The sequence below is a fragment of the Alternaria triticimaculans genome (genome assembly GCF_023758025.1).
Source record: "Alternaria triticimaculans strain BMP 0046 chromosome Unknown scaffold_2, whole genome shotgun sequence".
NCBI classification, from domain to species: Eukaryota; Fungi; Ascomycota; class Dothideomycetes; order Pleosporales; family Pleosporaceae; genus Alternaria; species Alternaria triticimaculans.
The window spans coordinates 1,735,752-1,753,305 of NW_026055959.1; the positions used below are offsets into that span (position 1 = coordinate 1,735,752).

Sequence of the window (17,554 nt, forward strand, 5' to 3'; positions counted from 1 at the left end):
TCGCGACGAGCCCCGGCGACCGAAAGCGGGAAGAGCGCGTCAAACACGCGCTAGCGCATTGACATCATCGCGCCTACTCTCATGGGCGCCCATCTATTCACCTTTCTTAGGAGCACGATATCAGCCCTCGTTAGTGCAAACAAAATGACTCAGTCAGCGCTGCCTGATGATATTCTGCATCTCCTATGCGAAGAGCTTGCGAATCAAGAACAGTTCGACACACTCTTCAACTGTGCTTGCGCCAGCCGTGCTCTCGCCGTACCTGCATTAACTCATCTGTACAAGTATGTCGCAGTGGCCTCGCTACTTTATCGTCAATTAACTGACACAATCGTTAGATCTCATCATCTCGCCCCTGTTCGAGGTGGAGGAGAAGATCTCTATGGCTTACCAGCTGCCACCAAGCTTCTCACGATCCAAAAATGGTACGCAACCTTTATCGTGCGAACTGTATGAGGCAAACATTGACTCCGTACACCCATATTTAGGTCCATTCTTTGGCGATCAATTGTCGCATCTGCACTCGATGTCACACTGTTCCCATACTGCCGTTATATCAAATCGCTAGACTTTCGGGATCTGGGATATCTCCTCGATGACGACCAATTCCGTGCGAAAGTTTCCAAGTCAGTACAGCTTCGATGTCAGACACCACCAACTCTGATTGTAATATAGGCAATTCTTCTCCGGGCCGTTGAAGCAGTTCGAGAAGACTGAGACAGGGACGAACATCAAAGGCAGAAAGTATACTCGGATAAAGACAGCGGATATCATCGACGCGATTGGTGAAGGTTTGATAAATGCGCGAAGCTGTTCAGTACGATACTAACGTGGTGCAGTGGTCACACAGCATACCCCAACCCTGGAGATCATCAGCGGTGAACGTAAGTACATCCTTCCTCTCAACATTCGGATATGAGCTAACTATACTAGTCCAGCCTGGTGCTCTGGTACGATGGACGCCCCGGCTTCCTCGACTACAGAGCCTTGAGCTGTGGGACGGAAAGCCGCTAGAAGACGAACTGGTTCATGCATCTATCTACGACCACTGTCCGCAGTTCAAATCTCTTATGATCTATACCTGGGTCTCAGAAGACAATGATCACAAGTTCGCCAAATTCCTCTCCTCCATGCGACCGAACACGCTCCAAACACTCCAAACCATCAGCGACGTCAAAGCCGGCGCCGAGTCACTACTAGCTCTCAATCACCATGGAAGTTCATTAGAGGATCTGAGACTGTGCGTTTCGAACGAGTCGATACCGCATCTGTCGCTACTACAAGGATGTACAGCTTTAAGAACGCTGCGCATTGAGGACATCCATGGTACTGTAGACTTGGAAGCGACAGAACATGACGTCTTCCTCGAGACGACTGCCTGGTTACGCAAATGTTCAGATCTACAACGCCTCAGCTTCTCGAAAATGCAATCCGGAGCCGCACTCATCACGCCCGTACTGCTGGAAGAGAAGATACAACTCAGCAGCTTGGAGATAGACTCGTACACACTAAAAGATCACAAGACCTTCCATCAGGCTCTTGTACACCAGCAGTCTTCTCTGCGGGTGCTCTTTCTGAGTGGCGATACCGATGGCATGTTTCGAGACGATCTAGATACTCTTGTGGACTCTTTAAAGCAATTGACAGAGCTGCGAGATCTGCACCTCATCCTTCCGGAGGTGCTGCGGGATGAACATCTCGTCACCATTCTCGCTGAGCTCACAATGCTGGAGGATTTGTACGTAAGCGGCCTGGAGCTCAACGACATCGTGCTTCCTCACCTAGCCAGCTTGCCAAACTTGCGCACCGTTACTATTTCCGGCATATCCAAATTCACCATGGATGGTCTCCTGGATTTTGTATCGAGACTCGGCCCGGGTAATCAGGCCATTCGCCTCTCGATAGATATGGCAGACACAGATACGCTGCTCTCGGAAGAGGATTTGACGCTGGTGAGGGATAATCTTGCGGAGAAGGCTGGTGGTACGTTGGAGTACATGGCGCTTCGAGGTATGTATCTGCGCGATGAGCAGGCGACAAACAAGACGGCATACTGACCACATTCGCCTAGATCCAAATGTTCCGGAGTTCGAAAGCGACTCCGACTGAGTTGTTCTTTGCACTGTTCAGATGCTGCGATTGAAGCTGGGCTATCATTCGACTTGTCTGTTGGATAAAGGATGTAAAAGAGGCTTCTGGCGAGACATTCTCAGGACTGGAATAGCTTTTCCAAGTACAATGATGAAGATAATAAGGGACTTGTTCCTCGCCCTCTCAACCTAGAAGAAAAAACATAACTGAACTTTTTGAAAGCAAAATAAGTACACCGGAAGAACAACCAGATGAGCCATGACATATTCAGTCCATGTCAGCATCGCTGTAATCTTGACTCTGATCAATGCGTTCTTCCAACACCGGTCCCCTTCGCTCGTTAACGTCTCTATCCAGCTGTGGGAACTGTTGCAGCAGCTCCATGAAGTTTGGTCTCAGGTGATCGTCCCCCCAATATGTCCACCAATGCTCCACAATGTATACGGCCAAGTAGTCCCTGACATCGTCCTGGGAAAGGGAGGTTGCGTCTTCTGCATAAACATGTCGACAGAATACCAAGACTTCCAACATCCCTGGTTGTATGCCCTTCAGCTTCTCAGCGACATGTTCCAGCATGTCCCACATGCCTAACTTTTCCGCGGTGATCCATGCTGCAACACATTGTGCAAAGGCTTCGTTCGTTTCCTCACCCTCTTGCGGGTTCCGATGACCAAATCCATCACTTTCTAGATATTCTGCGATGAATGTGAAATCTTCCGGGTTGATGTCGACAAGAGCAGGGTGTTTGAGCTCCCACATCCCGGCGTCATTGTGGTCGATCAGGAGGAGGCCCTGCTTGGAGTCTCTGAAGTATGGACGGTCCCACAGACACGATATTTGCAGGTTGTAGACTTCTTGGTCAGGCCCGACCAATACTTGTACGAATTCCTTGCTTTCGGAACTAGATTCTGTTAGCTGAGAGGGTATGAGAGATTGATAGGAAACTCACAGCTCACCCTCAATGGTATCGCTGATTGGTTCTTTCCGACCACGTCCCACGCCACCGAGCTGATGGTCGAGGAAGCCTATCTGTTGAAAGTGTCTCTGTCTCGATTCGGCCGTTCTTACCTCAGTCGAGTTATGGGCGCTGCTGTCGTCCGTTAGGTCTATTGGCGTGTCTCTGCGCATATTCAACCGATCTTGTGGGGATGGTACGGCCTGAAGTTGTCCATGGTCTCTTGAGGGCTGCGATGAGCTGGCGGCAGGTCTCGACGGTGCTTCCCATGCATTCAAGATCGTATCTGGAGCTCTGCTGGAGCCGGAGACGACAGAAACGCGACGATTGGCTGGGAACCGCGCAGGTTTTGATGGCGACTGTGATGAAGTCGGTGGATGTGAGAAGCTGTTCGCAATTCGCCCTTTCGACCGATTACCATAGAATTCTTTGCGGCTCTGCCGGAGAGCCTGTCTCATTTCTGGATCTGAGTCTGAATCATCGCCCGAGTCGTTCATGTTAGTGTCCGAGCCGGAAGCCTCGTTGGCTAGATTCATCAGTTGCTTTCGCCATTGATCAATGCCCATATGCTCATCAAGTGCTTTGCTCGCCATCTCATATGCATCACCAAGTCCTGGCGTGATTTCGATAACCTCTTCGTGCGTGTAGGGCGTGAAAGGGTCGTACTCCCTCATGTCTGCGGCATGCGCCCAGCGACTTGTCGAGTTAGCAGGGTCAAGACATTGTTCAAGCTTCAAGTTTCTTACAAGACCAGATCCTCGCCCATCAGTAAGACCAGAGTTGATTTCCCATGTGGACGAGTTCCCAACACGTCCCCCGGTGCCATATTGTCGTCGCAAATGACCGCCGGCCATAGCGGGAAGAATAAACCAGGAGTCCTATACTGCACCATATCGCCTGGCGATAGCCGCATCGTGATGGCCTTGATTATGTGATGTGGGGTCGTTTGTTTGGGGAGTGACAGATAGGAATGAGAGCTGGTGAGCGACAGTTGTGTGACAGCTGTAGATCGAATTTCAACCTATTGGGAGGAGGAAGAATTGAGCAGTGTTGTATGTGAGCGTCAAAACGAAGCCTGACATAACTAGACATCGTGTGGATACGTTCCCAGGGTAAAGGTGGGCTTCGGTGAGGGCCATCATGCCAGGTGAAAGACGAAAACAGACCCTCACGCGCGACAAGTCCCTCATAACCATTATCAGACCGAAACATGATGAGGCTAGGGCTTATGAGTCGTGTGCCGCTATTTGAAAGTGTCGTGTGTTGTTATGGTCAAGTAGCAGAGAGGGATGCGGAGTTCATAGCTCACATCTCGGAGGTTGACTAAGCTGCCCGCAACAGCGAAGCCAAGGACATCTGGCTTCAACATCTCGACCACGAATTCCCCGACGCGCAAGTCGCCGCGCCGCCCACCCCTACACATATCCCCGAATACGCCTGCGGTGAATTCATATTCTCAAGACGCGAGTTTACGACCCGGTCGCGCGCCCCACGTCCCACTCCACGATCAACGAGCGCACCTCTACCTCCAACCTTCGCATCAGCATTCCCGATCCGCAGCTATGTTGGGCCTTGCGAATATGCAGCCGCGGCAACTCGCCGCACAAGTCCTGAACTTCGCGCTCGTCCTGTCAACCGCCTTCATGATGTGGAAAGGACTGTCCGTGGTCTCCGACTCGCCCTCGCCCATTGTCGTCGTTCTGTCAGGATCCATGGAGCCTGCATTCCAACGAGGAGATCTGCTGTTCCTGTGGAACCGGGGGGCAGATACACAAGTGGGCGAAATTGTGGTGTACAACGTCAAGGGCAAAGACATCCCGATCGTGCATCGCGTTGTGAGGAGATATGGAGGAGGGTGAGTCGCGCTCTTTTCCTTTCGCTGTGACTGAGGTTCTCCATGAGGGTCGTACGAGTCAAGATCAGCTCGCAGGTTTTCAGACGTTACCACAAAGCTCATGCTGACCCAACTACTAGCAAAACACCGCTCCGCCTCCTGACCAAGGGCGACAACAACCTCGCGGACGACACCGAACTCTACGCCGCCGGCCAATCCTTCCTGAACCGCAAAGAAGATGTCATCGGAAGCGTCGTCGGCTTCATACCATTCGTTGGATACGTTACCATCCTGTTGAGCGAGCATCCATGGCTGAAGCAGGTCATGTTAGGCATGATGGGTGTGATGGTGGTTTTACAAAGAGAGTAGTCCTTGCGCATTCGCATAGAGTGCTTTTCACGTCAATGGAGATCTTTTCAAAAGGTGGGAGAAAGAGATGGGTGGTAACGATGTGGTTGGACTGCTCCGTACCTACCCTGATCTATGTGTTTCTGCTGTCAGGAGGCGGCAAAGCTAGGCGTTCAAATCATACCCAGACAATGTCCATTATTTACTAAAGTCGAAGAGTTATACCAGCCTCCAGTTTCATCCAGCTACGTTCTCTAGACCGTAGACCAGGGCCTCACGCGCATCTTGCATTCACCAGTGAGCATACCTGAGCACACTTCAGGGCTTTGTTTCCCAACAAGAGAGTAATCGCCTGCACCTTCCCAATGCCTCCCAGAATGACATCACCTACCTTCCTTCTGCATCACTAAACCTTCACTGCCACGCGACACCCCAGCAAAAAACACACCCCACCTTCCGTAGGGGAGCGGCAAAAAGAAAGCAATGCGCCGTACGGGGTTTGACTGTTCAATGTTAGCGGTAAGATTCGAATTGATGAATGGTTTGGCATCCTACACCCGTGATCCCCGCCTGGTCCGTCGTCCGATGTACGATGGGAAGGCGATAGCATACCACTAGCCCAACGGCGCTTTGATGCAATGATCGATTGATGGACTAGGAACGAGTTAGAGACATTATATAGGCGACTTGAGATAGAGTGAGTGGATTGAAGGGGTGGGGTTCGTGAAAGTGTGGTTGTGAAGCCAGGGAAACAACCCCTACCGTGAATGCGGGCACCCGGTTCGGCGGTGTGAGGAAACGTCAAAGACCTGTCGCTAGAGGGCCAACTTCCGGTTGCTACGAACGGAAGGGTCTATCACGCCGTCATGGCCTACTGAGCTGGGACCTGAGCTACCATCAGCATGCGTAGTGCTACGCCCATGCCTGATCGCATCAACATCACGGTCACACAGCAGAGGAAACATTGTAGAAGCAGCAAAGACTTTCCATACCGCAATTGCTAGTGTACATAGACTTGGTCATGAGCTTCGTGATGTTCCTTTCACGACGTCGAGGGGAAGACGCCCAAACATCATGACCGCCCGCCATCAGCGTGGTTTGCACTGACCGCCAGCGTCCTTTTCGAAATGAACCACAGATTGGCTAGCCGAAGACCTTCCTCCGCGAGAGATAACGAACCCATTAAGAAGTAGGAAGATCACAAATGAAATCGAGACAGGCTTGGTAGCCTAGCCGCCCATGACAAGACATCTTCAACGCTGTTGGTGGAAGCACGAATGAGGCGATAGCCTCTACTCGGACTCCTCTTCTTCTTCCTCGGCGTTCTGGTGGTGGTTAGTCAAGTCATCATCAATTTGAAGTGCATACATCAACATACCTGGTAGGCGGCCTTCTCCTCCTCATAGCGCTTCTTGTCGGCAGCAGCCTTAGCCTCGTAAGGAGTGCGCTGCTTCTCGTTCAGGGCCTTCCACTTCTCGCCAAGAACCTTGCCGACCTCGCCTGTTGAATGTTAGAGGGGAGTCAAAGATGGAGAAAGAGCGCAAACGTACCGAACTTAATACCGGGGTTGTCCTCACGGACCTTCTCGCGCTGCTCGTTGGCGAAGAACATGTATGCGGAAAGACCACGCTTGGGCGCGTTGGGGTCTGCTGGAGTCAGTGCCCGAGTCTGCAGATGCACGTGAGCTGCTTACCCTTCTTCTTCTTGCCGCCGTCAGCCTTGGACTTAGGCGCGGCCTTGCGGGTGGTCTTCTCCTTGGGCATAGTGGTGGTTGAGTGGTGTATATGGCTGTGGTTCCTTGTTAGCTGCTGTTTGGGTTGCAAGCAGCGAGTAGGTAAGAGTAGCGTGGCAGGAAGGCACAATGGCTGCTGGTGAGATTGAGAATGCGAGTATAGGCCACAGCTAGTGTCCTCGCCTGCAAACGGAGTAGTGTTGTGGTGAGTGGGTAAAGGTGGTGCAGCGCTGCTATGCGCGTGAGGTGACGCGGTCGCAAAACACCACAACACAACGCGATGATGCGCGATTTTCGGGTAAGAGAAGGTGTGGGTACTTACAGAAGCAGCTAGATGGGAGCAAATTGGAAGTGTTGACTGAGGTCTGTTTTGCGGTCAGTATGCGCGTGGCAGTGGGTGCTGGCGACGGCGATGAAGAATCGACTGAAGGCAATGACGTTCAGAAGACGGAAGAAAGAAGGCTGGGAGAGTCCTGGTTGGGCCAATTGGACCGGGGAAACGCGTGGAAAAAGGGTGTGGTTGCGAAAAGTGGTGCTGGTGATGTTGCGACTTCGTCAAAATGCAGGCGGACTCACCAAACGTCTTTGCGGGCGAAAGTTGTATGGGCGGCGGATTTGTTAGGGGAGGAATTGGGTGAGGGCTCAGCAGCACATTTTGTGAGAGGGAAGGCGCGCCCTCCCCCAACAAACAAGGCCCGCTTACCTAAGGTGCGAACGAGGCAGGCACGCTTGTTTTGCTACTGCCATAGCACACGCACCCGGACCACGACCCCTCCTCCACCCAGCCGATGCTGCGCTCCCTCACCGCATGCGCCCGATGCAGATGCCAGCGATTGTGGACAGCTCCATTGTCGCTTTTTTGCTACTCGCACTGCCGTCCAGTCTCTAGCAGACGTGTCGGTGTCGCCCAGGTATGCTCCGAGGTGCTCGCACTGCTGCGGGCTACACGGCGCATCCCTGGGCGCGGAGGCGCTGCCCTTCGTTCTTTCCTGGCGAGTTTCAAGTTTGGTTAGATTGCACGCAGAAGCACACGGTCTACCATTCGTTGGACGCATCCATCAGAAGCGGCCCTTGACGTTATCATTCATAGCGCGGCTGGCTGATGTTCTTCCCCGAGCACCAGAGCACCCAGCATCCAGTCCCCGTCGCCCAACCTGCCCACCCCTCAGAGCATCCGCCTGCAGCCCGTTTGGTGTTCTGAGCAAGCCCAGTGCAGCAGAGTTACATGTCAGCCTACGTCTGGTCGCAGACTCTGCCGCACAAGCCGTGACTCTGGCCTTCTGTCATAGCTGGGCACGCTATGGTGATGGGCGGCGGCCTCTGCACCCGCTTCCGGCCACAGCGGTCTGGCTCTGCACTTTCGCCCGACCGAGCACGGAAGCGGTCGCTAGGCTAATGCGAGACACTGCTCCAATACTGCTCGTCCACTTGCCTCAAGAAACACTCTTTGTTCCTCCTGGCTGCTTATCACGTTGGAAGCGTGGCGGACGTGTTCGGCCATCGGCCTCTCAAGCCCCTAACAGCGGAGCAGACGCTCAGACTCGCCCTTTCAAAAGCCACCGAGGGCTACAGACTTTCGCGTACCCTCCCGACGTGACCCATAGCTGTCAGGCCCTCATCTTACTGAAGAAGTTCCATCTGCATCTATGTAAATAGGACGCACGACGTTGGGCATCACCGCTCTCGCATCAGCCATGACGTTTATCATCAACAAACATCACGAAGCGCAAGATCGTGCAGCAGCATGCAACCGCCTCAACAAGTCATTAAATGTGTACATACGGCTGCTCTCAGATACAGCTCGCATCCATCCACAGTCGCAGCAGCAGACGAATGGATGGATGGCACTCAATCGTCCTCATCCTCCATGACGAGCTCTGTCAGACCCTCGTCCGCAGCCCAGTTGATCCCGCTACCCACGATCATGGCTGACAATATACCTTTCAACGTCCTCACCCTCCGTCGCGAGTCCTTGAGCTCCTTATCGACCGCATCGACGCGTTGACGTAATTGCGGATCTTCAATGTCCTGCACCGACTGCGCCTTCATTTCTTCGGCCAGAGCAAGCATGGTCTGCGCAAGCTCTCGGTTCTTTTGATTTGCGACAATGTTGTTCTGTTCGGCCACACTCAGAGATTTATTCGTAGAAGCAAGCTTCGACGTCAGTGAGCCATGGATCATGGAAACAGCATCGTTCTCGGTCACCAGCGGCAGTATGCGCCTACACAACATCAGACCATGATTCAGAGCGATCTGCCCAGGAACTCACTTCTCGGCGAATGGAGTCTGTTCGCCGCCATGAACGGCCTTCAGAACGGGATCCATTACTAGAACATTGTGTGTGATTTTGTTTCTTATCTCGTACTCTGCCCTCGCTTCCATAGCCTCGCGCTGCGCAATAGTCAGGCGCTCCTCCAGCAGGTCATCTGGAAGTGATGCAAAGTCATGCGCGTGTACTACAGAAGGCGATTAATATACGAAGATGCTGTGCCATACCATGTGCGAGACGTGCCTGATTGTTGTGCTTGTAGCAGGCTTTGCTGCAGCTCAAGTTCCTTGAGCTGATCGTAGAGCTGTAGGGCTAGCTCCTCGGTATCTGAAAACGCGAACGCGTCGCTATGGTTCGTTTGTAGCAAGTCCGCGTAGTCGCTTGGATCTTGTGTTTTTGTCGTCGCGTCTGCCATGTCAACATCCCCTTGGGCGGCCATAATGCTAGCAGACGGTGTTGACGTAGATTCAAGTTTGCGACCGAGACCGTGTTCACCTGACGGCACGCGATGGTTCCTCTAGGTGACTGCTATGATGCAGCCTCGCGGGGCCCATGCGCCGATCCCTGCATTAACCCTCCTTGGCGGTATCTGGTACGCATGTGCTCACGCCTCAACTTTCCAAGCCTCGAATCCGCTCTCGCACAGTTTCGACACAACTCCACCAAGCGGAGGGCAAGGCCGAATGTCGCTACAGATCGCTGTAGCTCATACGGGCCAGCGCCTCGACGCTGATCCCGTCGCCTTTACTACAGTCGATGCGCTCAAGCACTGGATCTCGAAGGCAACGGAGATAGCGCCCGAGCAACAGGTCTTACTCACAACACAGGGCAAACACGTCAAGCTCCAAGCGCTCTTAACTGAGGTACGCGTCTACTGTGGGATTTGTAGGACACACACTAATACTTGTGCCACAGAAAGAGATATTCGTCTTCAGTCGCGAACTCTCCAACAACCCGCAGGCTGCCATATCCTCCACACCACTGCCCGATGCCTTCCAACCCGACGATGCCCCGAACCACCTTGCGAAGAACACCGACCTCGGAGCATGGCAGGCCCTCTTCCAGGCCCGCCGCGACTGGGCTTTTGGCCTGCTCGAAAGGTCGCTCTCCATGTCCCAGATCGCCTCGAAGCACTTTGCCGAACAAGCCACCATCGAGAGAGCAACCCAGGTCGCCGTCGGGAACCACGATGCGCACATCAAGGGCTTGGACCAGAAGTACAAGGCAGCAAGGGAATGGTACGATGGGGTCGAGAAGGAAGCCGGGGACAACATCCGGCGGCTTGACGCCGACTTTGAGCAGCTGGGAACGGTGCCTGCTACCTTGAACTTCGCGCGCTTCTTGGCCAAGGAGATGAGATCTCCCCAGAGCATTCCCAGTAGTACTCTTGTCCGCAAGACCCTCCAAGAGTTCCTCGACGTCGAAGCGATCAAAAAGGCTACATCAACAAGCAAGCGCGTTCGGGAGGCATTTGGCAAACACATGGATAAGATGCGCATGCAGCTAGAGAATATCGAGACAGATTACAACCAACTCCTGAGCGCCGTCGGCCAAAGCCAGAGCCGTTCCATGGCTGATGATTCCGAAGAGCCCACGCGCCTGTACAACGAGATCGATGCCGTCGTTAAGAAGGTCGAGTCGGACTTTGAACACGTCATGGGGCTAGAAGCAAACCCGAAGTCGGTCGCGCAGGTGTCCAAAATGGCCTTGCTTCATACGCGAAACTTTCTACCGGCCATACAAGAATACAGCGTGGAGATGAGCGATCTCGTGCGACGGGCGGTGGAGCAGAAGAACGCTGCCATCAGGAACTCGGTCGAGAGCATGCAGGGTATCGCAAACATCGAATCGGTCATTGCGAGCGTCGGTGCGCAACTTGAGCAAATCAGTATCCCAGACGATGGTGTCGCTGCCTTTGAGCTCATTTCCCTCGTCGGTCGGCTGCCTTATGTATACGGTACACTGCTAGTCGAAGCCGTCCGAAGACGGGAGTGGACCGAAAGGATGGAGAAGGATACATCCTCGCTTGCTGAGGAAATGGCAACTTTTCAGGAAGAGGAAGAGCGTCGGCGCAAGCGATGGCTGAAGCCAATATCAGATGTTGTAAACCTCGAAGCCTTGCAAGGTGGCTCATTAGGATTCGAGCTGAATGTGCAACCTGAAAAGACCGTCTGGCCGATGGTCACTCGAGAAGAGCTCCAAGATTACCTCCAGGACTTGCAGAGACTGGATGGACAGCAATCGGAAGCCGAATTATTTGCCCAAGCTATCAAAGATCTTGACCGACCTACAAAGCAGCAGATCAAACGCGCGAAGAACTTCAAGATGGGTAGTGTTCATGAGCCAGCTTTCGGCAGAGGCTCTCAGCTTATGATGCGAGGCGATGATGAGTTACGTGTACTCAAAGAGGGCAATGCAAAGCTCGAGGAGGAGCTGAAAGGCTACAGGAGCCGGGTGCGACGATTGGAGGATCTGATACATCGCCAGAGTACGGCCAACAGACTCTCAATAGGTGGCGCGCCTCCCTCATTCGGTATACCTGACCCAACCGACCCCGCGACGCCAACAGCAGAAGTCGCTTCACCGAGACCCCAAGAAGAGCTATCCCGTCGCTCTTCGATCTCTTCCAGGCGCTACTCGGCGAATACAGGACAAGAAGACAAGCGTCGTATTCTTCGCCTTGAACAACAGCTCGCGGCGGAGAAAGAGGCTCGTGCCAAACTTGAGAGCGATGCGCAAGCACGGAGAGACGATGATGCAGATCAGCAACGCCAGTTTGAGGAGGCCATGTCAACCAAGAACAACATCATGGAAAACATGCGAGCGCAACAAAAAGAATTTGCCGACGAACGCAAATCGCTCGAAGACGAGATCCGCGCATGCAAGGCCAAGATCGAAGAAGCCGAAGATGAACTTGATCGCGTCCTAGGCAGTCGGGATAATGAGCGAACAGGTGTAGATGCCAGAGTCCAGGAGCTGGTTTCGCAACTCGAAACAACCCGCAAAGATGCTGCCGAACAGAGTAAACAAGCAGATAAGCGCATCGAAGCTCTTCAAGCGGAGCTCCGTGAGCGCTCAGCAGTCAAGACGCAGGAGTTTGACTCGTTGACAGCAACCTTCAACCACCTGTCGCCAGGTACCAACGTACCGGACGATCACGCTATGCTTGTCGCACAACTTGAAGATCTTGCAGCGCGATCACTCAACCACCAAAAAGAGCTAGAACAGGCTGTGGCGATGGCAAAGTCAGACAACGAAAATGCCCATGCTAGGATCGAAGAGCAAGAACAAGACTTCAACACCAAGCTTGCCGAACACGAGAAGGAAGTTGCAGCTGTCCGCGAAGAGCTTGACGTGGAGAAGGCCCGTGTCACTTCTATCACTGCAGAACTTGAGGAGGAACGAGAGCATCTACATAGCCTCCGCGCCAAGTTTGCTGAAGGCGAGACCGGCTCCGAAGCTCTCAGGAAGCGCGTTGAGGAGGAAGAGGCCAAGGTTGGTCGTCTTCAAACCGAGCTCGCAGAAAAGAGCTCGCACGCCAACAGCCTCGATGTCGAGCTTATGCGCGTAGAGAAAAAACTCCGCAAGCTTGAGGAAGCGGACTCGTCCCGTACCCACCAGCGTATGCATCGGGCGAAGGACCTTAGTGAACGGCTATACACGCAGCATGAGCGTCTGATCCGTCTAGTCGAGACACTTGGATTCGTCATCACTCATGAGCACGGTGAAATGATCCTCCAGCGAGCGTCTAGACTTGGGAATAGCACCATTATGACAGACACTAGTGCAGGACTTAGTCGAAGTACAACAACGCCCTCGCCCACTCCACTCAAGCGTTTCTTGGAAGACGTCGGAGATCTTCACTTCCTTCAGTGGACCGAATCTACAAGCCCAGAGGAAGAAGATCAGCGATATCAGGAACTTATTCAGAAGCTCGAGCTCTTCAACACTGAAATCTTTAGCGACGCTGTTGCGAAGCGGATGCGTGATATGGAGCACACTGCACGAAAGTGGCAGAAAGAAGCCCGAGCATATCGCGACAAGGCCCATCGCTTCCAGGCTGACTCGCACGACAAGATCGCCTATCGCTCCTTCAAGGAAGGCGACCTTGCACTCTTCTTGCCGACCCGCAACAATGCCCATCGCCCTTGGGCTGCCTTCAACGTTGGCGCACCACATTTCTTCCTCCGCGAGCAGGACACGCATAGATTGGGAGGGAAAGAGTGGCTTGTGGCGCGCATTTCGAAGGTGGAGGAGCGCGTTGTCGACCTTTCCAAGACGATGGATGGTGCAACTCGAGCATCGTTAGATGGTCGATCTGTCGCCTCTAGCAATGCCATTTCATTCGAAGACGACAATCCTTTCGATCTATCCGACGGATTACGATGGTACCTGCTGGAGGCGACCGAAGAGAAGGCGATGGCTCCAGGCACCCCAGGTATTAAAGGTGCAGTCACGGTGAAGAGCAGCCTAGAAACCGGACTGGGCGAGATGCAGAAAGCCAAGAAGAAGTCCTCCATGGACCCGGCAACTCAACTTGGGAAATCACTCGACAGTCGCCGCAGCAGTGGGACAAGCAAGAAGAGCGCGCCCCTAGTTGGCCGTCACAATTCGGCTGAAGCGCTCTCGCCAGCTGAACGACCCGACTCGAACCCAAACTCTGCGACAGCAACACGGGGCGCGAGCCCAGCTGGCACACATGGTCCTAGCCATCTCAGGGAGTCGTCAACGAACGGCGTAGACAAGTCTGCGGACGATGGAAATGGGGGCAATGTGCGCGACCTACTATGGGGACCTTAGGTTTTCGCTTTCTGTAAATCTAAGCTCCCCGAACCATGACCTTTGCTTACATCGCTAACACTACGCAGTCATCCATCGCCCAGCTCCAATCCCTCCGCAAGACCTCCATATCAGGCCCATCGAATACACGATCGGATACATCTCCCGTCAAAAGCAGACTAGGAAGTCAAGGCGATCTGAGAAGTCCTCTTAGTGACTCTCGAAAGTCGCCGCTCGCAAGGAAGGGAAGCATATGGGATTCGTTCTTTCAGTACGACATCGAATATCAGGGCAAAGCATCGAAGAAATAGACTTTTTTTGGAAGCGGTCGGAGAAACGCTTGTCTATACCATCCTGAGTGCGAGTATAATCGCATGCGCTGAACATATCGGCTAGTTCATTGTACATTATATAGGATCGCATGCATGATTACAGAAGGAGCAGACTTGCTGAGGTATATGCTCTGATACCACACCATATGATAGATATATAACTACTATTCAGTTCGCACCTTGACACTCCATTAGGAAGGCTGAGGAAGATTACACGCTATAGCACCTCCAGGTCTTTCCCCGTCTTTCGTGGTGGTTGTTGATCACACGCCCGGGTGCCGCATGTTTCGGATCTCGGCTCAGGCGTTCTTTTGTAGTGTATTTTAAGCAGGAACACTAATGCAGTATCCTGCCTATATTGGCTTCGGAAGGAGGCATCGCATGCTCTGTATGGCTGACTCGTGTAGTACATTTTACAAACGATGCCGAATTCGCGGATCAATGTGTATGTCTGGTGTTGTGGTTTCATTTGCCAAGGACTCTGTCGTCGGTATGTAGGATGCCTAACCGCCACCACGGCAAATCGGATGTGATGTCATGGTTCTATACTGTGAGTTGACTGAATGTGGCAGGGTGATGATGACTGGAGCGGTATAAAGAAAGAGGCGGTCACCCCGACTGCTATGGCTCTACAGCCTGAGAAGAAAAAAACCCCTAACGAGTTCTCCACGACGTCCATCCAACATGCTTCCTCGTATGAAACACCTAGTCCTTGCTTCTGTGCTAGGCACGACAGCGTACGCACAATCGTCTTCTGATTCTGACCCCGAGTCCTTGACATGCGATGATCTCTCCGATGGCCTCGCATACAATGCCTCCGTCACCCACAACACAACTGCTCTAAGCATGTCCTGGCTCGGAAGCGAATTAGTGCCGTTGTTCTCCGAAGACAACGGGATCAATTGGCAGATCTCATCTTATATCGGGCCTTACATCTGGCCTGGAGGTGGAATCAGCGAGAACGACACTCAATCCGTTCTATGGTTCGACGTTGGTGAATCGGATACAGAACGTTTGGGCAATCGGATGGGTTTCTGCCACAACGTTGTCCCGTTGCAGGACTTCACCAGCTCGAATCTGACGTTTAGCAGACAAGTTTTGGAGAGGGCGCAAGATGACAATGGGGATTGTAAGACGATGCTTGGAGAAGAATGTGTGCAAGCTCTCCAGGCTTGGTACTCAAGTACAGGGATGGTGTGGGGATCTCAGGATTGCAACACTATCACCCACAAAATACCTTCCGAATGTGAAGGCATGTTGGCCGAAGCTGTGACAGTTGGTAAGTCCTGAATTCGTGGCAACAAAGAGGGCAGAGATCTAACTAATGGCGCTTATAGACACTGCACCATTCAACGCCTCTGACCACGTCCGCATACGGGAATGGGCCAAGTATGACAACGAAACCTACACTGAGGATTTTACCGTACCTACCTGCGACGACCGCAATCTGAGCAGTGGTTGGGGTAATAGGTTCCCTATTCACACCGACTACGACGTGGCACTGAACTTTCCTATTGTGGACATCCTACACTTCTATCCCACCACTCCCGTCACCAACCGTATGACCGGTCGCAGCGTTCATGCAAAAGTCGTATGTTTGAAACCTGGGAAGGTGCAGGACGGAAGTCGGGCTCCGAGAAGTGCCAAAGCGGTGCTTGACGAGAAATTCGGTCCACAGGATGGAGAAGACTCTCAGGATGGGGATGATGCTCAGGATGACGAGTCTAGTGCCGAGAGAGCCATTGGATGGAGTGGCAGGGCTGTGTTCGCATCAATGGTTGGCACGATTGTTGGAGTCTGGCTCGGTCTGTAGAGTACCCAAACGCTTTAGTTGATGCAGCGTATGCCCGAGAAAGAAGCATGTCCAGTTTCGACCGTCATCGATCGGTGTGCAACAATACCGGAAGGATCGGGAATGATGATCATATAGAACTGTGGCCCACTGCGCAAGCAAAACTCCACTCTTGGACTAAGCCCCTCACTGCTTCTCCACAGACACCGGACGAAGCAACCACACCACAGCTGGAGAGTGGCGCTAAAGCACAGCCAAGCAATGAGCTTACTCTTTACGGATCTGAACCGGCATGTGATTGTGGCTTGACAGCCACGTTATTGCCGAATGCCCTTGTTTATAGTGAAAGAAGAAACCGTAAGAATAGAGAGCACGGCTTCCCAGTTACGTGACGAGACTTCATCAATGTAGTGGCATCGTAGTCTGGTGTGCTAGCGCTCTCTATGTGCGTCATTGGAGATACGTCACACTGGAGGCCGCTAGGAAGTGTGAGTAGGTACTCAGTGTGAAAGGGTTCGCGAGACTTGCCGGAGCGAAAGTACCCTGTACTCACAATTGATGATTTTTCCAGGACACAGGGTTCAGTAAGGCGAGCAGAGCACGCAGGAGGGGTGTGCCTAGCATTAGTGGATCTGCCGCATTTTGTGGGTATGGGGAATATTCAGTCATTGAGCTTGTCATTGACCACTTCAAAGAATTGTGAATACATGCGGAAATAGACTTGAATCTCATGGTGTTCCTTTTGTTACTTACAATGATTGCTAACCTGACGCGCTTCCGGATCGCTCCGTAGAGCGGGTCAGAGGAGAAGGGAACACTGCCGGTCTCAGTCATGCTTAGAATGCATGGGACGTTGTCAACCCTAGGAATCGTCATTCAAAGTCAAACTGGCACTGCGACAGCGCCGAGCAGAGGCGCATCGGACTCCATCACGATCAGACTCAAGCCATACTATCTGTGTCGCGTGGCTTGTGTATCTGTGCTGGCACCAGTGCCATGCGCTGGAACCGCCAACAGGATCGCCGGCACCATGGAGTCGTGCTGAAAGCTTGGAAAGGTGTCATAACCACGGGGTTGGAACCATTGTTGTCTTGCTGGGCCTGTGAGAGTTACACGATAGCCTGGGCAGACGCTTGTCAAGCATTTGCGATAGGTCAAGAAATGCCTCGCAGTTGCGGAAGCACTATTTGGCTAAGCAGAACGTGTGGCGCAATCTTGGTAGCTTTTGTATGGGCCTACGATAATACCAGACCGCGTGATACTAGGCGGATGTTGGAGTTGGTCATGAAGCGGGGTCGTGTGTGGACGAAGATCGAACCTGAGCCAAGCCGGGGCCAAGAGGACTAGTTGGTGCCAAGGGGCGTGAGAGACGCGTGAGAGGAGCGGAGCGAATCGCGAGGCGAGCTGATGCATAAAGGCGTT

The 17,554-nt window shown here is 52.9% G+C and overlaps 7 protein-coding genes across 7 annotated transcripts; 4 read left to right on the forward strand and 3 right to left on the reverse strand.

Annotated features, from left to right (window-relative positions):
* Positions 1-144: 144 nt before the first annotated feature.
* On the forward strand, positions 145-2,109 carry J4E78_002231 (uncharacterized protein; the record flags this gene model as incomplete). Its single annotated transcript, XM_049362879.1, has 7 exons — positions 145-284; positions 339-425; positions 489-626; positions 676-791; positions 840-884; positions 934-2,010; positions 2,072-2,109. The coding sequence occupies 7 exons, from the start codon at positions 145-147 to the stop codon at positions 2,107-2,109; spliced, it is 1,641 nt and encodes a 546-aa protein (XP_049225471.1).
* A 249-nt stretch (positions 2,110-2,358) lies between these two features.
* On the reverse strand, positions 2,359-3,900 carry J4E78_002232 (uncharacterized protein; the record flags this gene model as incomplete). Its single annotated transcript, XM_049362880.1, has 2 exons — positions 2,359-2,992; positions 3,041-3,900. The coding sequence occupies 2 exons, from the start codon at positions 3,898-3,900 to the stop codon at positions 2,359-2,361; spliced, it is 1,494 nt and encodes a 497-aa protein (XP_049225472.1).
* A 708-nt stretch (positions 3,901-4,608) lies between these two features.
* On the forward strand, positions 4,609-5,249 carry SEC11 (Signal peptidase complex catalytic subunit; the record flags this gene model as incomplete). Its single annotated transcript, XM_049362881.1, has 2 exons — positions 4,609-4,901; positions 5,021-5,249. 2 exons carry the CDS (start codon positions 4,609-4,611, stop codon positions 5,247-5,249), a joined length of 522 nt encoding a protein of 173 aa, XP_049225473.1.
* A 1,271-nt stretch (positions 5,250-6,520) lies between these two features.
* NHP6 (Non-histone chromosomal protein 6) lies at positions 6,521-6,991 on the reverse strand (the record flags this gene model as incomplete). The annotated part of the gene is made up of 4 exons (XM_049362882.1): positions 6,521-6,553; positions 6,607-6,728; positions 6,779-6,874; positions 6,922-6,991. The coding sequence occupies 4 exons, from the start codon at positions 6,989-6,991 to the stop codon at positions 6,521-6,523; spliced, it is 321 nt and encodes a 106-aa protein (XP_049225474.1).
* A 1,817-nt stretch (positions 6,992-8,808) lies between these two features.
* Positions 8,809-9,285, reverse strand: J4E78_002235 (uncharacterized protein; the record flags this gene model as incomplete). The annotated part of the gene is made up of 2 exons (XM_049362883.1): positions 8,809-9,181; positions 9,230-9,285. 2 exons carry the CDS (start codon positions 9,283-9,285, stop codon positions 8,809-8,811), a joined length of 429 nt encoding a protein of 142 aa, XP_049225475.1.
* Positions 9,286-9,912: 627 nt separating this feature from the next.
* Positions 9,913-14,319, forward strand: J4E78_002236 (uncharacterized protein; the record flags this gene model as incomplete). The annotated part of the gene is made up of 3 exons (XM_049362884.1): positions 9,913-10,092; positions 10,145-14,002; positions 14,098-14,319. 3 exons carry the CDS (start codon positions 9,913-9,915, stop codon positions 14,317-14,319), a joined length of 4,260 nt encoding a protein of 1,419 aa, XP_049225476.1.
* A 1,275-nt stretch (positions 14,320-15,594) lies between these two features.
* J4E78_002237 (uncharacterized protein) lies at positions 15,595-16,153 on the forward strand (the record flags this gene model as incomplete). The annotated part of the gene is made up of 2 exons (XM_049362885.1): positions 15,595-15,619; positions 15,678-16,153. The coding sequence occupies 2 exons, from the start codon at positions 15,595-15,597 to the stop codon at positions 16,151-16,153; spliced, it is 501 nt and encodes a 166-aa protein (XP_049225477.1).
* Positions 16,154-17,554: the final 1,401 nt, after the last annotated feature.